The following is a 17,143-nucleotide window of genomic DNA, read 5'->3' on the forward strand; positions in this document are numbered from 1 at the left end:
GGGGGGGGGGGGGGGGGGGGGTGTTGTCGCCATGGCAACGGGCGGGCGGCCTCACCGGGCCGCGGCCTCGCTGCTGAGGCCGGGTAGCGAGGGAGGGGGGCCCAGGGGGGGCTGAGCCGCTTCCCGGCCTTTTCCCGGTCCCGGAGAGGGGAGAAATGACGAGGGGGAGCGGCGCGGTCCTCCGCGATCCCAGCATGCCCCGGGCGCGGCCGCTCTGCCCCTTCCCCCCCCCCCCCCCCCCCCGCCCGTCTCGTTGGTCGCGGCACATGCTCGGTGCGCGGGGCCGGCGCGGCCTCCTCACGGCCTCGGCGGCGGCAGCGGGGTCCCGGAGCCCGGCATGGCGCCCCCCACCGGTAAGGGGGCTGGGGGCACCGAGGGGGGCCCGGTAATGACGGGGGTCCCCGGGGAGGCCCGGGGGAGGTCCCGGTGTGGACGGGGGGAGGCCCAGGGGGGGTCCCGGTAAGGGCTGGGGGGGGCCCGGTAAGGGCTGGGGGGGGGGAGAGGGGGCGGTGAGGGCGGGAGGGGGGTCCCCGGTAAGGGGGGGGGTCCTGGGAAGGACGGGAAGGGAAGGGACAGGTAAGGACAGGGGAGGCTGGGGGAGGGTCGGGGGGATCTCGGTGAGGACGGGGGGGTCCCGGGGAGGCCGAGGGGGGGGGAGCCCGGTAAGGACGGGGGGAGACTGGGGGAGGGGTCCTAGTAAAGATGAGGAGGGGGCGCTGGTAAGGACGGGGGGAGGCCGGGGAGGGTCCCAGCGTGCGGGGGGAGCCCGGTGGGGAACGGGGGGGTCTTGACAAGGACGGGGGGACCCCGGTAAGGTCAAGGAGGGGGGTCCCGGCAAGGACGGGGGGGTCCTGGTGAGGACGGGGGGGGTCCCAGCGAGGACACGGGTTCCTGGTGAGGACACGGGGGGGGTCCCGGTGAGGACAGGGGGGTGCCCTCGCATGCAGCCATGCCACGGGGGGGGTGTCCCCTCGTTTCCCCAGGCAGCGTGGTGGACAGCCAGGCCCCGCGGCTGGTGGCCGAGCAGCTGCGCTGGGACCTGAGCGCAGAGCAGATCGAGCGCATGGCCGCAGAGCTCACCGAGAGGACCAAGCTGGTGTACGACCGCGTGGGCGCCCAGGAGCGGGGAGAGGTGTCCTACGAGAACACCCTCAAGGCCCTGGCGGACGTGGAGGTGGAGTACACGGGTAGGTAGCCAAAAAAGACACGCTCGTTTTCTGGAAATCTGCATCTTAATCGTTTTTTTTGCACCCTTTTTTGGGAGGGCGTCTCCGTGTTGTCATTTCTGTCTTCCCTTGAAGCCCTCGGTGTGATGTTTGCCTTCCAGTTAATGTTTACGCAGCTAGATACGAGTACAAATAACAAAAAAAAAATAAAAGGAGACCTGGAACAGAAACGTGAATCCAAAATGAGGCCAACGCCTTGGCAGCGCCGCTGCTTTGGCAGCAGGAAGGGCTGCGGGGCTCCAGCGAGGTTTTAAGGCTGCCTGCTCCTTTTTATGTCTGAGTGCGTTGGCAGAAATCTAAGAAATCTCCAGCTTTTCTCCAACTCCTTGGATAAAAATCTGTGTCCTGTCTGCCTGAGCGCTGCTGTCATGTCAGAGGTTATGTGTGAAGCATCCCAATGGGTTTTTGGCTCCAGTTAAATGACGTCCACTCCCCTCCTGGGCAGGAGCTGGTGCCGAGGGATGGAGACACAACGGTGCTGCTGTAAAAACCTCGTGGTTCTCCAAGCAGCAAGAGAGTTGGGGTCTGGGGTGCATAAAATTCATGCAAGTTGCATACAGAAGACTGAGTGCAGTGCGAAATTGCTCTCCGTGCCTCTGCTGAACCCTCTGCTCTCTTCCAGTCCGCAGGAACATGCTGGACTTCCCCCAGCACGTCTCTCCCTGCAAAGACATCCGTGCAGCGAGCACCGAGGCTGACAAGAAGCTCTCGGAGTTCGACGTGGAGATGAGCATGAGGCAGGACGTGTACCAGAGGATCGTCTGGCTCCAGGTGCGTGCTCGGGAGTAGGATGCCTCCAAGTGGGGAACAGAAACCTCCTGGAGTTACAGGCAGTTCTGTTCCCTTGTCCCAGACCTTAGAAATAAATGGTGTGGGGTCTGGAATTGAGTAATGTCCCAAAAGGGGCTGTAGTGGGGCATAAAGGTGAGATGTTTAAAGCAGCCCGATAGGAATTAATGCACCGAAGCCTTAGTGTGGTGTGTTTCTGTCTGCTCCGGGCCACTTCTGCAGCCTAAAACTCCCCCCAGCTTCCTGCAGAGCTGTGTGGGGGTCTCATCCCGTGGCTTCTCCTGCTCATGGGCTTTGTTTTCCAGGAGAAAGCGGAGAGCGCTTCGCTGAAGCCCGAAGCAAAGAGGTACCTGGAGAGGCTGATCAAACTGGGCAAGAGAAACGGGCTCCATCTCCCTGAGGAAACACAGGAGGTGAGGCCTCAGGGCTCAAAATAAATACGTGCAGAGGGTGCCTCGGTGGGGCAGTGGAGCTTTAGAGCAGAGGCCTGAGGCTTGCTCCTGATCCGTGTGACCTTGGGCACGCCGGGTGATGTTTCCCTGCCCCTTTTTTTCCTTTTTTTTGGGTGGGGATAACGTCACACCACAGGCGTGGGGGCAGCGGGGAGGGTGTCCCCCTCATGTCTCCCCCTTTTATCATGGCTCAGTGAAGGAGCCTGAAATTGGGTTAAAAATAGAAGAGAAAACAAGATGAAATGAGGGCAGGGGAGGTCGCTGCTGAAACACCTGCAGCTCCTGAGCTGGCGGGAGGTGCTTGGGACGGTGCTGAGGTGGCTGCTTTCCCACCAGGTGGGATCAAAGGGAGCCTGTTCCAGCCCGAGTGCAATTAATTCTGCAGCGTTGCAGTTGAATAAAAGCCAAGTGCAGACCAGGGGGCGACTCAGCAGGCAGGCTGCTGGCTGCAGCCCCTGAACGGTGCTGCTTAACTTTCCCATTTGGGCTGACTTTATCTGTTCTTCTCCGTTTTATAGAAAATCAAAGCTATTAAGAAAAAGCTGAGCGTCCTCTGCATAGACTTCAACAAGAACCTCAACGAAGACACCACCTTCTTGCCCTTCTCGAAGGAGGAACTAGGTAGGGAGCTCTCAGATTCATTTTTCCTGGATCTCAGGGCCTGGTTCGTGCTCACGCCCCGTTTTGGGCCTGACAAGGTTGCCTGGGGGCTGTTCCCTGCTTTGGGGTGGAGGTAAAAGAGGGAGTTCCTGCAGCATTCCTGCCTTCTGCAGGAATTTGTTAAGCTCTGGGATGGCTCTGGCCAAGGAGCAAGAGCTCGTGCTGTGCCCAGAGCTGGTATTTCGGGAGAGGCTCGGGCTCTCTGTCAGCTGGCTGCTCTTTTCTCTTGAGATCCCTCCCAACCCCTCTAATTCTGTGATTCTCTGATTCTCAGGGGGGCTCCCCGAGGACTTCCTCAACTCCCTGGAGAAGACGGAGGACGGGAAGCTGAAGGTCACCTTGAAGTACCCGCACTACTTCCCACTCTTGAAGAAGTGCTACGTGCCTGAGACGAGGAGGAAGGTGGAAGAAATGTTCAACTCCAGGTGCAAAGAGGTGGGTGGCCTCGCTGCCTGCCAGCAGGGCCAGGAGAAATGCTCGTCAGGATTTTTCCCTGGGCACATCTCGTCCTGTGGAGAGAAGCCTCAGTGCCCTCAGATCCCTGGGAAGGGCGATGGCATCTTCAGGGAGATGGAGACCTGCTGGTAGAGTCCTCAGAGCTGGGGAGGAGACAGAGTTAGGGCAAGCTGTGACAGCTGAGCCTTGCTCAGCACACGTGGGAAGGGGTTTCCTGGCCGTGGTCCCGTGAAAGACCGAATTTTCCATGCACTGAAGGGGGCTGCTCTGAGACTCGTGCTGCTTTCTGCGCTGGGGCTCGGGCTTTGTTTCTTCTCTGCCTTGAGAACGAGGTGCAGCTTTGTTCCTTCACGTTGCAGGAGAACTGCCTGATCCTCAAGGAGCTGGTGGACCTGCGGGCTCAGAAAGCCAGCCTGCTGGGCTTCAGCACCCACGCCGACTTCGTGCTGGAGATGAACATGGCAAAAAGCAGCAGGACGGTGGCCACCTTCCTGGGTACGGCGCCTGCCTGCCGAGGGGAGGAGCGGGCTCCCTTGGGCTGGGGGGGGGGCTGCTCTCAGCCCTGGCCCCCAACCCTCCCTCTGTGCTCTTGCAGATGAGCTGGCCCAGAAGCTGAAACCCCTGGGGGAGAAGGAGCGGGCCGTGATCCTGGACCTGAAAAAGAAAGAGTGCGAGAAACGAGGGCTGGAGTTCGACAACCGCATCAACGCCTGGGACATGCGCTACTACATGAACCAGGTGGAGGAGACCAAGTACAGCGTGGACCAGAACCTGCTGAAGGAATACTTCCCCATGCAGGTGGTCACCACGGGCCTGCTGGCCATTTACCAGGAGCTGCTGGGCCTCACCTTCCACCTGGAAGAGAAGGCTGAGGTGTGGCACGAGGACGTGCAGCTGTACACGGTGAAGGACGCCTCCTCCGGGGAGACCATCGGCAAATTCTACCTGGATCTGTACCCACGGTGAGGCCTGGGGATAGCCAAAAGAGGGAGGAGGGTTGGGATAGCGGGACAGGAGCCTGCCACGTGCAGAGGGAAGAGAAGGGGATGTCTCAGTGCGTGGCTGAGGTGGAAGAAGGGCTGTGCTGGGAGCTCAGGGGCTGCTGCTGGGAGCAGAGCTCAGTGCCCTGCCCGGGAGCTCGTGGCTGCCTCCCTGGGCACCTCACCCACGTACCAGCCTCCTCTTTCTCCCCGTGGCAGGGAAGGGAAGTACGGGCACGCAGCCTGCTTCGGCCTGCAGCCGGGCTGCCTCCTGCCAGACTCCAGCCGGCAGATCTCGGTGGCTGCCATGGTGGCCAACTTCACCAAGCCCACGCCGGACGCGCCTTCCCTGCTGCAGCACGATGAGGTGGAGACCTATTTCCACGAATTCGGGCACGTCATGCACCAGCTGTGCTCTCAGGTGAGGCCCAGCGGGGCCTTTTTGTTACTTTTCCCCATTTTGCTCCCTTTTTTGGGATGAAACAATGCCCTGCTCTGAGCTGGCTGTGCTGACGGTCTGACACATCTTCCAGGCGGAGTTTGCCATGTTCAGCGGGACGCACGTGGAGCGGGACTTCGTCGAGGCACCGTCACAGATGCTGGAGAACTGGGTGTGGGAGAAGGAGCCGCTGCTGCGCATGTCCAGGCACTACAAAACTGGAAGCCCCATCCCCGACGAGCTGCTGGAGAAACTCATTAAATCCCGGCAGGCAAACACAGGTGGGAGCCGGTGACGAAAGGTTTTGGGGAGCAAAGGGCTGTGTGATGTTCCCAGCGAGGTCAGAGCCTTGCCTTGGTGTCCCCTGCTTGTGGGGACAGGAAGGGGACCCGTGGTGTCCTGGTCACAACGATGGTTAGGGGAAAGGTTTTGTCTGTGGGGACAGAGGGCTGGGAGGAAGAACCACATCTGCATGGTCTGGTCTGGGGAAATGGTTTTAAAATCAGGTGTGGGGAGAACTGGGAGCCCTCGGGCCTCAGCTCGCCTCCTCCTCCTCCCCCCACAGGACTGTTCAATCTGCGTCAGATCGTCCTGGCCAAGGTGGACCAGGCGCTGCACACCCAGACCAAGGCTGACCCCGTGGAGGTGTTCGCCCAGCTGTGCGAGGAGGTGCTGGGCGTCCCGGCCACCCCAGGTAACGCGGGGCTCTGCGGGGGTCCCGCTCACACTGCAGGTCCCTTTCAAGGCTGGGGCCTCAGGCTGGCTTGGCAGGGGTGGGTTTTGCTGACTTCCAGAAGAGCAGGGCTAAAACCACACAAAAATAACTGGAAAATCCTTCCCCGTTTCCTCTGTGATTGCAAACAAACCAACACGGTGCCTGCAGTGACACATTTACAGCCCGCAGGGCTTTTTTCCATGAGTTTTTTTCCCGTTAACACCCCCTCCCCTTCCTTCCCTTCCCCTGCTGCGAAGGTACAAACATGCCGGCCACTTTTGGCCACCTGGCTGGGGGCTACGATGCCCAGTACTACGGCTACCTCTGGAGCGAGGTGTACTCCATGGACATGTTCCACACGCGCTTCAAGCAGGAGGGGATCATGAACTGCAAGGTAAGAGGAGGGGGCATCCTACGGGGCTGGGCTCGGGGCTCGCTGCGGGCTGAGCTGCGAGAGGTGGGAGCAGCGAGCTCGGCAGGGGGGTGGCTGTCCTAAATTCCCCCCCCCTCTCCCTGTCTCTCCTTGCAGGTGGGCATGGATTACAGGAACTGCATCCTGCATCCCGGCGGCTCCCTGGACGCTTCTGACATGTTGAGGAAGTTCCTGGGCCGTGAGCCCAAGCAGGACGCCTTCCTGGCCAGCAAGGGACTGAAGGTGGAGAGCAACTCGCTGCCTTCAGCCTGCTAAAAAGCTGCTCCAGCCCGTCCCAGTCGAGCCAGCTCCTCGGCTGCGCCACCCGGTACATCCCAACGCGTCCTGGGCCAGCCCCCCCGCCGGGAGCTGTTCCTCCAGGATCCTGCTCCGAGGGCCAGGGCTCTGCAGCGACAGCTCTGCGCAGGGAATTCGATTCCCTTTTGTCACCTCTCCCCCCCCCCAAAAAAAAAAAAAAAAAAGGGGGGGGGATGGGGCTGGTGCTAGCCCCCCGAAATTGGCTGAGCTTTGAACCCCGTTTCTGCACAAGGGTGAGTTTCAGCCTCATCGTTAACTGGGGAGGAGGGTGTGAGGAGGTAGCAAACCCGAATCCTTGTTTTAAGAATCTGTGTTTTAAATTCCTGCTTTTTAACAACCTTTTACCAGCCTTCCCCCGGGGCTCGACTTGCTTTGTGCCCAGGGCAGACTTTGAGCACAAAACAAAAAGGCCCCGAGGGAGCCCTGGTAGGAGCCTGGCTCTCCCCGTCTTTGATCAGCTGTGGAATAAAGAAGGGGAGATGTGAAAAATGGTTGCATTTATGGGAACGTCCTGCCCTGAGCCCCCCAAACGCTCCCGAACCAGGGCTCTGAGGGCTCTGCTGCGTCTGGCTCTCGCCTTTGGGGCCCCCCGGGGCCACCTTAGGACAGCTGACGGGTGCCTTCTGGGCTTGGGCCACGGCAGCAGGGCGTGCAGCTATTGCTGTCACCTCTAAACCAGGGTGGAACAGGGGTGGGCCATGGAAAAAAAAAAAAAAGAGAGAAAAAAGCAGGCAGCTTCCACCAAGGCAGATGCCTGGGATAAAAATACCGAGCGGGAGCCGTGCCAGCGCCTGGGCTCTGGGTGCGGCACCCAAGCGAGGGCCAGCAGCCAGCCCTTCGCTGGCCTTGGGAGCAGCTGGGTTTCCTGCCCGCCCCCCTCCCGGCTTTGGGAAGGCCCCAAAAATGTGCCCTGGGGGTGCGGGGCCGTGCTGAGCCCCCCCCCATGCTCTGTGCTCGCAGCCCCAGCCCTGTGGTTTTTGGTGCCGCGGTGCCCACGCTCGTGGGGCTGCGAGCCTGGGGTGAAGGCTGGTTTCTGGCCTTGCTCCTTGGCTTGAGCTCCTGCTTTTTTTGTAGGAATTGCAGGGGAAGGTGCACATTTAGGGCCGGGGGAGGTGGGCAGCTTCCCCGGGGAGCTGAGGACCCCCCGGGGTCGCTCCCAGCACCCGTCGGGGAGGGATTTCTCCTCCCTGCCACCGTGGTGGGCGCTGAGGGCAGCCCTCATCCTCCCTGCCCCCCTGGCTCCCCTTTTTGGTGATTTTTCTCCCCGTTCCCACCCCGGCTCCAGCCTCGGGCTCGCTCCCTGCCCTGCAGCTCACGCTGTCACCTTGTCACCTCCCTCCCCAGCCCCTCGGTGACGGGGCAAACCCGGGGCCACCAGGGTCACCCTGCGCTGATGCGGCCGGGTCCGTGAGCAGCGAAGCGGCTCCGTGGTGCTGGCTGGGGCCGCCGCAGGCATCTTGTGTGTCCCCCCCCCCTCTGTTTTAGACATAGGCCGGCGTCCCGGGGGCTGCCCGCTGCCGGGGCCGCGCTGTGGGTGTTTTAAATGTCCCGTTTTACTCAGCTTTCAGGGTTTTCTTTCAGCCCTCTTCTCCAGGGAGAGAAGCGGACGGGGAAACCGCGCACTTTTTGCTCCCTCCTGCCCCCAGACCCCCGCTAACGTCGTCCTTTTCCCCCCCCCATACCTCTTGCTGCTGCCCCTGCAGGGAGAGGTGCTGCCAAAAGGTGCTCGAAGGCGGAGGGGGGCCCGTTCTGTGCCCCCCCCCAGGGTGTAAGTGCTGCTCCTTGGGGCTCAGCCCAAGGCACGAAGCTGTCCTGCACCCGGCTTCCCAGAGCCGCACCTCGTCCCCCTCCCCTCGTCCCCTTCCCCTCGTCCCCGTCCCCCTCCTGTCGAGGAGGAGAGGTCCCGTCGGTTGTTTTATTTTATTTTATTTTTTTCCTGTTAACCTTTTCTAAGGGCAAACTGGTGTGTGTGTGCCGTTCGTACTGGTCCCGTCCTGCCCTGCTTGTCCTGATGACTGGAATTTAGACGGTTCCTAGCACTAATAAAGGTTTTCCTCAGCCCATGGCTGCGGGGCTGAGCTCCTGCCCAGGAACCTGCTCCTTAGGGGGGGGCCGGGTGGCTGCGTCCCAGTGCTCCCAGTTCACCCAGCGCCGTGCCAGTGCCACCACGGCTCCCTTCAGCAGGCAGAAGACGGGCACGGTGCGGCAGGCGTGGGGCGGCAGCGAGTCCGGCGTGAAGCCCTGGGGGGCGAGAGGCGGTGATTTCCCCCATCCTCCCCATCCCGGGGGGGCACCAGGGTTATTGTACCCCCCCCATTTTATACCTGGGTGAAGAAGCCGTGCTCCAGCAGCTCCCCGAGGCCGGCTCGTGCTGTGGGGTCGGGGAGCAGCAGGCGCCCCAGGAGGGCTCGGGCACGGGGCGAGAGGCTGGGGGGCAGCGGGTACCGCGCTGTGCGGATGTTCCCATACAGCTCCTGCCTCTCAGCCGCCTCGAACGGGGGGCTGCCCGTCAGCACCTCGTACCTGGGGGGGTTTGGGGGGGTCCTGGGTGCTCAGCGAGGCCAGGAGCCCCCCCGCCAACCCACCAGGTCCCCCCTTACATGATGCAGCCCAAGGCCCAGATGTCCGAGGGCGCCCCGTGGCCCTTGCGGTCCAACACCTCCGGGGCCATGTAGGCGGGGGTCCCGCACAGCGCCCTGGGGGAGCACAGGGTGAAGGTGAGGGGGGGCCTGCACCATGCTGAGACCCCCCCCAGCTCAGAGCCCCGCTCACCCCCAGCACCGGGTGCCCACCGCCGCCGGCCGAGCCAGCCCCAGGTCCCCGATCTTCACCTGCATCCTCTCGGTCACCAGCACGTTACCTGCTGGGATGGGGGGGACATGAGCTCGGGGTGGGGGGCACGGCTCGCCCAGCAGCCCCCCAGGCTCAGCCCCAACCCCACGCACTGGGTTTGAGGTCCCGATGCACCAGGCCCTGGCCGTGGAGGTAGCTCAGCCCCTCGCCGCCCTGCCGCAGGTAATAGCGCGCCTCCGGCTCCGTCAGCACCCCCCGGGCACGCAGGATGTCAGCCAGGGACTGGGGACAAGGAGATAAGGGGACAATTTGGGGTTTGGGGCTGGCCCCAAAAGGGGGACAAATCTTTTAGGGCCGATTCTGGCTCACCCTGCGGCCGCAGAGCTCCAGCAGCAGGTAGAGGTGGCTGCGGGTGGCCAGGTGGCCGTGCAGGCGCAGGACGTGGCGGTGGCGCAGGCGGCCCTGCAGCTCCTGCTCCCGCTGCACCTGGGGGGGGGGGAGAGACCCCCCAGCACCGCGGGGAAATCCCTCTGCGGGGGGGGGACACGGGGAGAAAACCCCCAGGGAACCAGCCATGGGGGAGGCGGGGATGGGGAGAAGGGGGGAAAAGGGGGGAGAAGGTGGAAGGGGAAAGAAGGGGGAAATAAAGGGGGGAGAAGGGGAAAGAAGGGGAAAAAGGGGGAAGAAGGGAGAAAAAAGGGAGAGAAGGGAGAAAAAGGGGAAGAAGGGGAGAGGAGGAAGGAGGAAGAGGGGGAAATAAAGGGGAAGAAGGGGGGAGAAGGGGAAAAAAGAGGGGAAAAGGGGGAAAAAGGGGGGAGAAGGGGGAAATAAAGGGGGAAGAAGGGGAAAGAAGGGGAAAAAGGGGGAAGAAGGGAGAAAAAAGGGGGAAAGGGAGAGAAGGGAGAAAAAGGGGAAGAAGGGGAGAGGAGGAAGGAGGAAGAGGGGGAAATAAAGGGGAAGAAGGGAGAAAAAAGGGGAAAAAGGGGAGAGAAGGGGGAAGAGGGGGAAGAAGGGAAGAGGAGGAAGGGGGAAGAAGGGGAAATAAGGGGGAAAAAGGGGAAATAAAGGGGAAAAAGGAGGAAGAAGTGGGAAATAAAGGGGAAAAGGGGGAAAAAGGGGAGAGAAGGAGGGAAAAGGGGGGAGAAGGAGGAAGGGGGGAGAAGGGGAAATTAGGGGGAGGAAGGGGGAAAAAAGGGGAAGAGGGGGAAAGAAGGGGGAAAAAGGGAAAAGAAGGGGCAGGGCGGGGGTCTCCTCGGGGCTGCCCCCCCCCCCGGTACTCACCCTCTCCGCCACCCCCGGATCCTTGAGCCGAGCCCGTGGGATCACCTTGGCCGCGTAGCCCCTGCCGCTGCCCACCTCGCTCAGGCGATAGCAGCGCCCAAAAGCCCCCTGGGGGGGGGCAGCGGCACCGCTCAGCCCCCACCCAGGCACCCCGGGGTGGGGGGGGGGGGGGGGGCGAGGAGAGGAGGAGGATGCGGGCATTGGGTGCCCCCCCCCACCACAGTGCCCCCCCTCCTGCCTCAGTTTCCCCATCCCCGCGGTGGGCTCGGGGCCGTGGTTGGGTTGGGATGGAGCCGGGGGGGGGCACCGAGGGGCATTTACCTCCCCCAGCAGCCCCCCCAGCTTGAAGAGCCTCCCGCTGCCCTCGTCCACCACGTAGCCGCCGGGCAGCTCGGCCCCCCCCCATCCTGCGCCTGACACCCCCAGGAGCACCCAAGGGACACCCCCAGGCCCCCCCCCACCCCCCCTCCTCCTCCTCCTCCTGTGCCGTAACCGCTTCGGCTCCGGACTGCCCACACCCGGGGGGTGCTGTCTTTGTTCCCCCCCCCCAACACCCCGGACCTCTCCATCAGGTCCCAGCACTGGGTGCTGAGCAGGGACCCAACCCCCAGGACCCCCCCTCCTGGGGGCTCCCGGTCCTGGAGGGGGTGGGGGGGTCCCATCTGCTTCCCCCCCCCCCTCCCCAGGGAGGATGGGGGTCCTGGGATCCTTTTAGCACCGTGGGGGGGCTGCAACCCACCTCCCCCCCCCCCTAACCCAGCACAGGGCTCCCTGCCCAGTGCCTGCAGCTGGGCCTCGGCTGGGGGGGGCTCTAGGAGGGGGGGGGGCTGGCGTGCGGCCAGCACGGGGGCTGCCGGCAGCTGTGGCCCCCCCAGGGACATCCCCAGCCCTTAACTCCCTGCGTGCCGGGGTGAGAGGAGTCACCCTGGGGGGGGGGGGGGGGACAGAGGGGGGGACAAGGCCACCCAAAGGCCACCGTGCCACGGGGGGGGGCCCAGCTCATGGCTCATGGGGGGGGGGACACGAGGCTGCTCCCCCCGTGCGCATCCCCCTGGGTGTCTGTTTGGATAACCGGGTCCCCTTCCCGGCACTGGTGCCTTGCCCCATGGAGCCACGGGCCCCCCCCCAAACCCCCAAATTGCTGGGTTGGGGTCTCGGAGTGTTTTTGAGGGGGGGGGCTTCTGGGTGCTGGGGCCGTGCCCCGCTCACATCCCCTGGCTCACCCCAACCCCACCATGCGCTGAACCCAGGGTTGGGGTCACCTCCACCCCCCCCAACACGGCCTCACTGAGCCTGGGTGCCCCCCCCCCCCCCCAGCTCATGTCCCCCCCCCCCCACGGCAGCCTCGTGCGCCGTGGGCCCCCAAGGGTTAAGCGTGAGTTTGGGGAGGGCTGGGCGCACCTTTGGGGCTGGATATTAATAACGCGCCGGGGAGGGACGGGAGGCGAGCGGGAGGGGAGCCCCGGCCGCCCGCCCCGGGGAGCTGCGCACGCGATGCCCGCTCGTCCGGGGGGGCCCCGAGCTGCCGCCCACCCCCCCGGTCCCACCGTGGGGTCACCGGGCTGGGACTGAGCCGCCGGCACCCTTGGGTGCCAAAGCGGGGCGAGGCATGGCCGTGCCGGGGAGCCGGGGGGGTTTGGCACCCCCTGCCCACCTCGGGGGACCCCAAAGCGCTGGGTAAGCCCCCCCGTTCGGCTTCACCCCTCGTGGCCTCTTCTCTGCTCTGCTTGGGGGGCTCTGGGTGGGGGGGGAGGGCTGTGGGACCCCCCCGTTGTCCCATGGGTGCCCAGAGCTCTGCTTTGCCCTGGGGAAACTGAGGCACGTGGCGCCCACCCGGTCCCACGGCATCACCAGCCCCTCGCTGGGCTCCGACCCCCCCAGAGCCACGAGCAGCCCCCCAGCCCTGCTGAAAGATTTGGGGACTCGGGGGGGCCCTGCTGCGCTGCTCCCACCCACGCGGGTGCTTGGGGGGCAGGAGGGGATTTGTGCCCCCCCCGGCAGCTTCGCGGCCCCCGGTCCCCGTGGGCGCAGCTCGGCAGGAGGAAACCGGCTCGGCGGGGGGATTCCCAGACACGGCCCCTTCCCCGCTGCGGGGCTGGGGCCCCCACACCCCTGTTCCGGGCACGCTGGGGCCACGGGGTGGTCCTGAGCCCACGGGGTGGTTTGGGGCCATGGGGTGGTTCGGTGCCGTGGGGTGCTTGGGGAAACTGGGGGTGCTTTGGGGCTACGGGGTGCCGGGGGTTGAGGGGAGCTGCCAGGACTGGGGGTGCTCGGGGTCACGCATTTTGGGGTTGGGGGGGAGGTGTGGGGCAGCCCCCCGGTTCCCCTCGCCCTGCCCACGCTGTGCCGGATCCGGATCCGGGCTCTCACCGCGGCTCCTGCCCAGGGCGCGACAACTGAGTCACGGCCCCGCCGCCGCCTCCGCGGCGCAGGTCTCATCCTGCCACCGCCAGCCCCGGCAAGCAGCGGGGCCGTGTGGGGCCGCGTGGGGCTCGGCAAGGCCCCGTGGCTGCCGTGGGGCATGTGTGGGGCTGCGCCGAACCCGGTGCCGTGCCGAGCCCGGCGGCGCCCACGCGGCTGCGCCCACCTCGGCACCGCACCCTGCGCCCCCGGGACCCTCCTGCACCGGCTGCCTCGCCTCGGCTCCTTTCCACCTCCTTCTCCCTCGCCTTGGGGTCCCCGTGGGGTGCAGGGTGGTGGCCGCCCCCCTCGGTGGCCCCGCTGCCGGGACGTGGGGCACCCCACAGGCTGCTGCTGGCCCCCAGAGCGAGGGGCTCAGGGTCTCTGCTCCCGCAGGCACCGGTGGCCGTGGCGGGCGCTGCTCCTGGCCTGGCTCAGCCTGGGCTGCGGCATCGGCACCGCGCAGGTGAGGGCGCGGGGGCACCCCCGGGCTGGTCCGACCATGCCACCGCAGCCCCTACCCCAAAAATCCCCTTCCTCCACGCAGGGCTCAGCCCCGGAGGTGCTGGTGCAGGGCCCCGAGCCCCCTGCCCGTGCTCGGCCTCGCCGGCAGCTGGCTCGGGGCACTTGGGGACCCTGGGGACCCTGGAGCGCCTGCTCCAGCTCCTGCGGGGACGGCGTCGCCTTCCGCGCCCGGAGGTGCCTGCGGTGAGTGGTCCCCGCGGTGTCCCCACGCACCCTGGTGCCATCAGGGTGCCACTTTCCCCTCGTGCTCCTGCAGCTCCCGTCCCCACGCGGGGCCCTGGCCTCGTTTCAGCCTTGTTGTAGGGCGGGAGGGACGGGGAATTCGGGCGGGTGCTGGCTCTGGCTGTCCCCAGGAGGCTCCATGTGGTCCCCGCGCTCCCGGTTGCGCTCCCAGCCAGGCCACGGCCCCATAGAACATCCCCAAGGGGACGCGGGGCTGCTCGGGGTGGTTTTCCCCGGATGAAACACCGATGCTGTGACCGCAGATCCCCCCCGGAGGAGCCGTGCACGGGAGACCCGCGGCAGTACCGGCTCTGCCAGCTCCAGGTGAGTGCGGCGCGGCACGGCACGGCACGGCATGGCCCCGCGGGCTCCGTGCTCCTGGCCCCACAGGCTCCGTGCTCCTGGCCCCGTGGGCTCCATCCTGCTGCTCCCACAGGGCTGCCCCGGGGGCTCGGTGCCTTTCCGTGCCATGCAGTGCTCCCTCTACGATGACAAACCCATCCCGGGCACGCAGGCCCGGTACCGCTGGGTGCCCTTCTACGGAGGTGAGCCCCGGGGCAGTGGGTGCAGGCGGGACTGGGGGGGGACACTGCTGCCACCCCCACCACAACGTCCCCTCCTTCCCTTCTGGCCCCGGCAGCCCCCAACGCCTGCGACCTCAACTGCCTGGCCGTGGGGCACAATTTCTACTACACCTTCGGCCGGGTGCTGGACGGCACCCGCTGCGGCCCCGACTCCCCGGAGCTGTGCGTCGGCGGGCGCTGCATGGTGGGTGTGCGAGGGGATGGGACCCCCAGGACCCCCTGGGACCCCCTGGGATCCCCCGGGGACCCTCGGTCCCTGCCCTGACGCCGCCTCTCGGCTCCTCAGAGCGTCGGCTGCGATGGGATCCTGGGCTCGGGTGCGCGGCCCCACGCCTGCGGCCGGTGCGGCGGCGGCCAGGACGGGTGCCTCGTGGTGCACCGGCTCTTCCAGGGCACGGAGCCCCCCTCCGGTGAATGAACCATTGCCCCGGCCCCCTCCATGGGTGAATGCTTTGGCTCTTGGCTCCCCTGTCCCCCACCCTGTCCCGTTTGTGTCCCCAAGGCTTCGCCTGGGTCCCCCCAGGATCTTTGGCAGCTCTCCCCGGTCACCTCTGGGGGGGATCCCTGGGGTGTCCCTATGGTCCGTGGGGTCCCCAGGGGTGTTTGGGGGTCCCTGGGTGCACCCAGAGGCTGCCCCGTGTCCCAGTGCATGGCTCCAGTCCCCTCCCACTGCCCCCTTGCTCACCCTGCAGGGGTCCCAGCCCTGGCACCCCCCTCCCCACGATGCCCCCTTGGCCGTGCCCGGGCTCTGCCCTGACTCCCCGCCCGCCCCCAGGTTATTTTGGGTACATGAACGTGACCAAGATCCCGGCTGGGGCCACCAACATCAGGGTGACAGACAAGAGCCGCAACTACCTCGGTAGGACGCATCCCATCCCCTCCCAGTCCATCCCAGTCCATCCCAGTTGGTGCTGGGAACGGGCCTGGGGCACAGATGGGGGTTTCGGGAAGGGCTGAGCTGCAGTGGGGCCGGCGCAATGGGGCTGGGCCGGCTGCCATGGGACCAGCACCGGGTCCCCGTCCCCAGAACCCCGTTCCCAGTGCACCCAGGACCCCGTCCCCTGGGGGACCTGAGGAATTTTGCACATCAGGGTTCGGCTCCAGCTTGGGACCGAGGCCAAACCTCAAAAAAGCAGCTTTCTCCCCAACCCACGCTGCCCTCCCCGGGGGCCTCCAGCACCCGGGCAGCCCCCACCCTGCCCAGCCTGGCGCAGGGGTCCCGGGGCCGTGCTCGGCTCCCGCTCAGGCTCCTTCCCCCAGCCCTGATGACGAGCGACGGGCGCTACGTGCTCAACGGGGACTGGTCCATCGCCTGGCCGGGGCCGTACGAGGCGGCCGGCACCCGGCTGCTCTACGCCCGGAGCCCCGACGGCACCGAGAGCCTGGAGGCGCCGGGGCCCACGGCCGAGGATCTCCACGTGCTGGTGAGCCCCGGGGGTGGCGTGGGGCCGCGGGGAGCCGCCCCCCAGCCCCGCTGCCCCCCACCCTGCCCTGAGCTCTGCCCCTGCCTCGCTCAGGTCCTGCTGCAGGAACCCAACCCCGGCATCGAGTACGAGTTTTGGCTGCCCCGCGGGCACCCCCAGCCCCCCGACACCAGCCCCCTGCGGCAGCCCCAGCCCCGGGGGGCCGGCAGCCCCCCGCCCGAGGAGCAACCAGCCCCCACGCCGCCCCCACGGACCCAGGGCCACACCACAGAGCCACCGAGAACCCCCCCTGGCCGCAGTGGGGCTGCCACAGGTGCCTGCACCCCCCCCTTGTGCCCTCCTGCACCCATGGGTGCTGCTGTGGGGAGGGACCTGGAGAGCCTGGGGGGGGGCTGAATGCCCAGAGCGTGGCGTTCTCCCTCTGTCCTTATGGGACATGTCCCTCAAAATTAAAGGGGGGGTTTGGGGGTGCCACATCCCCTCTCCCCACTAATCTGCTGCAGTTTTACCCCCCCATGCAGGGCGATGCGGGAGGTGCCGGCCCCCCAAGGGACGTTCCCAGCGCATCCGGCACTTCTGCCAGAGCGACTTTGGTGAGCACCAGGCGGGCTGGGGGGGGGACAAAGGGGCGATGCTGGGGGCCGTGTGCCCAGCTCAGGCTGCCCCCCCCCACCCTCCCTGCAGTCTTCCGAGCCCGGATCCTGGCACGGCGCTCGGTGGGGCAGGAGACGCGCTACGAGGTGCAGGTGCAGACGCGGTACCGGCACCGCTTCCCCCTGGTGCCCCGCGAGTACGTCTGGGTGCCCGACGCCTGCGGCTGCCCCCCGCTGCTGGAGGGCCGCGAGTACCTGCTGATGGCGAGGCGCCACGTCAACTACGAGCACACCCTGAACCGCATCCTGCTGCAGCGCGACGGCTACGCCCGCCCGTGGTCCCCCCGCGAGGACCGGCTGGTGCGGGAGGCAGCGCGGCACTGCGCACCGCCACGGCCACCCTGAGCCCCCGGACACATCGCCCCGGGGGTGGCAGCGGGACCCCGGGGGTGGCAGCGGGACCCCAGAGGTGGCAGCGGGACCCCAGGGGTCACGGGGAGGCCGGGACCCCTCCGGCCACGCAGCGGGTCCTCTGCGACCCTTTGCGAGGCCATGGAGGGGGCAGCACCCCGGAGCCCCACGCTGTCCTCAGGGGTGGTTTGGCTGCAGGGGGGGGAGGAGGAGGGTGGTAATTTATTTTATTTTATTTTTTTTTGCAGAAAATAAAGCTCTATATCCCTCGGGTGCTGTGCGTCCCTTTCTTGGCTAGGAGCAGACGGGGTGTCCCTTGCGCTCCCCACCCCGGGGTGCCATCCGGGTCCCCGTGCTGAGCCCCAGGAGCAACACGTCCCCATTCCTGTCCCCATCCTGTCCCCATCCTGTCCCTGTCCCCGTCCCCGTGATGGAATCCCGCCAGCCTGTGCCTCTCGGGGCC

General features: G+C 66.0%; 3 protein-coding genes across 7 annotated transcripts; 2 read left to right on the forward strand and 1 right to left on the reverse strand.

Annotated features, from left to right (window-relative positions):
• The first annotated feature begins 187 nt into the window (after window positions 1–187).
• Window positions 188–6,936, forward strand: THOP1 (thimet oligopeptidase 1). The gene is made up of 13 exons (XM_068661923.1): window positions 188–353; window positions 984–1,187; window positions 1,849–1,997; window positions 2,321–2,428; window positions 2,986–3,088; window positions 3,402–3,562; window positions 3,943–4,078; window positions 4,179–4,545; window positions 4,783–4,984; window positions 5,097–5,283; window positions 5,568–5,696; window positions 5,975–6,111; window positions 6,247–6,936. Exons 1-13 carry the CDS (start codon window positions 338–340, stop codon window positions 6,403–6,405), a joined length of 2,058 nt encoding a protein of 685 aa, XP_068518024.1. The 5' UTR covers window positions 188–337; the 3' UTR covers window positions 6,406–6,936.
• Window positions 6,937–8,356: 1,420 nt separating this feature from the next.
• LOC137845080 (inactive serine/threonine-protein kinase PLK5-like) lies at window positions 8,357–11,804 on the reverse strand. Of its 5 annotated transcripts, none has more exons than XM_068661927.1 (7): window positions 10,522–10,980; window positions 9,610–9,726; window positions 9,393–9,522; window positions 9,220–9,310; window positions 9,048–9,143; window positions 8,772–8,970; window positions 8,357–8,688 (listed from the first exon to the last, which is right to left on the reverse strand). In XM_068661927.1, exons 1-7 carry the CDS (start codon window positions 10,771–10,773, stop codon window positions 8,503–8,505), a joined length of 1,071 nt encoding a protein of 356 aa, XP_068518028.1. In that variant the 5' UTR covers window positions 10,774–10,980; the 3' UTR covers window positions 8,357–8,502. The 5 variants fall into 5 exon arrangements, 4 of the variants coding, with proteins under 4 accessions (XP_068518028.1, XP_068518027.1, XP_068518025.1 ...); XM_068661926.1 differs by having other exon boundaries at window positions 9,610–10,629; window positions 10,843–10,943; XM_068661924.1 differs by having other exon boundaries at window positions 9,610–10,979.
• Window positions 11,805–11,963: 159 nt separating this feature from the next.
• ADAMTSL5 (ADAMTS like 5) lies at window positions 11,964–16,840 on the forward strand. Its single transcript, XM_068661929.1, has 12 exons — window positions 11,964–12,198; window positions 13,318–13,387; window positions 13,469–13,629; window positions 13,932–13,992; window positions 14,105–14,213; window positions 14,309–14,436; window positions 14,539–14,662; window positions 15,028–15,111; window positions 15,513–15,676; window positions 15,770–15,989; window positions 16,198–16,269; window positions 16,361–16,840. Exons 1-12 carry the CDS (start codon window positions 12,131–12,133, stop codon window positions 16,672–16,674), a joined length of 1,575 nt encoding a protein of 524 aa, XP_068518030.1. The 5' UTR covers window positions 11,964–12,130; the 3' UTR covers window positions 16,675–16,840.
• The last annotated feature ends 303 nt before the right edge of the window (window positions 16,841–17,143 follow it).

This window comes from Anas acuta, chromosome 26 (genome assembly GCF_963932015.1).
Source record: "Anas acuta chromosome 26, bAnaAcu1.1, whole genome shotgun sequence".
Taxonomy (NCBI): Eukaryota; Metazoa; Chordata; class Aves; order Anseriformes; family Anatidae; genus Anas; species Anas acuta.

Coding starts and splice junctions, on each gene's coding strand:
- THOP1 (XM_068661923.1), top strand. Junction 5,284..5,567: donor ATCCCGGCAGGCAAACACAG/GTGGGAGCCGGT, acceptor CTCCCCCCACAG/GACTGTTCAATCTGCGTCAG. Junction 5,697..5,974: donor GGGCGTCCCGGCCACCCCAG/GTAACGCGGGGC, acceptor CCTGCTGCGAAG/GTACAAACATGCCGGCCACT.
- LOC137845080 (XM_068661924.1), bottom strand. CDS start 10,773: ATGGGGAAACTGAGGCAGGAGGGGGGGCACTGTGGTGGGGGGGGGCAC. Junction 9,144..9,219: donor GTGGGCACCCGGTGCTGGGG/GTGAGCGGGGCT, acceptor GTGCTCCCCCAG/GGCGCTGTGCGGGACCCCCG. Junction 8,689..8,771: donor AGCACGGCTTCTTCACCCAG/GTATAAAATGGG, acceptor CTCGCCCCCCAG/GGCTTCACGCCGGACTCGCT.
- ADAMTSL5 (XM_068661929.1), top strand. CDS start 12,131: ATGGCCGTGCCGGGGAGCCGGGGGGGTTTGGCACCCCCTGCCCACCTC. Junction 13,388..13,468: donor GCGGCATCGGCACCGCGCAG/GTGAGGGCGCGG, acceptor TCCTCCACGCAG/GGCTCAGCCCCGGAGGTGCT. Junction 14,214..14,308: donor CTGGGTGCCCTTCTACGGAG/GTGAGCCCCGGG, acceptor TGGCCCCGGCAG/CCCCCAACGCCTGCGACCTC.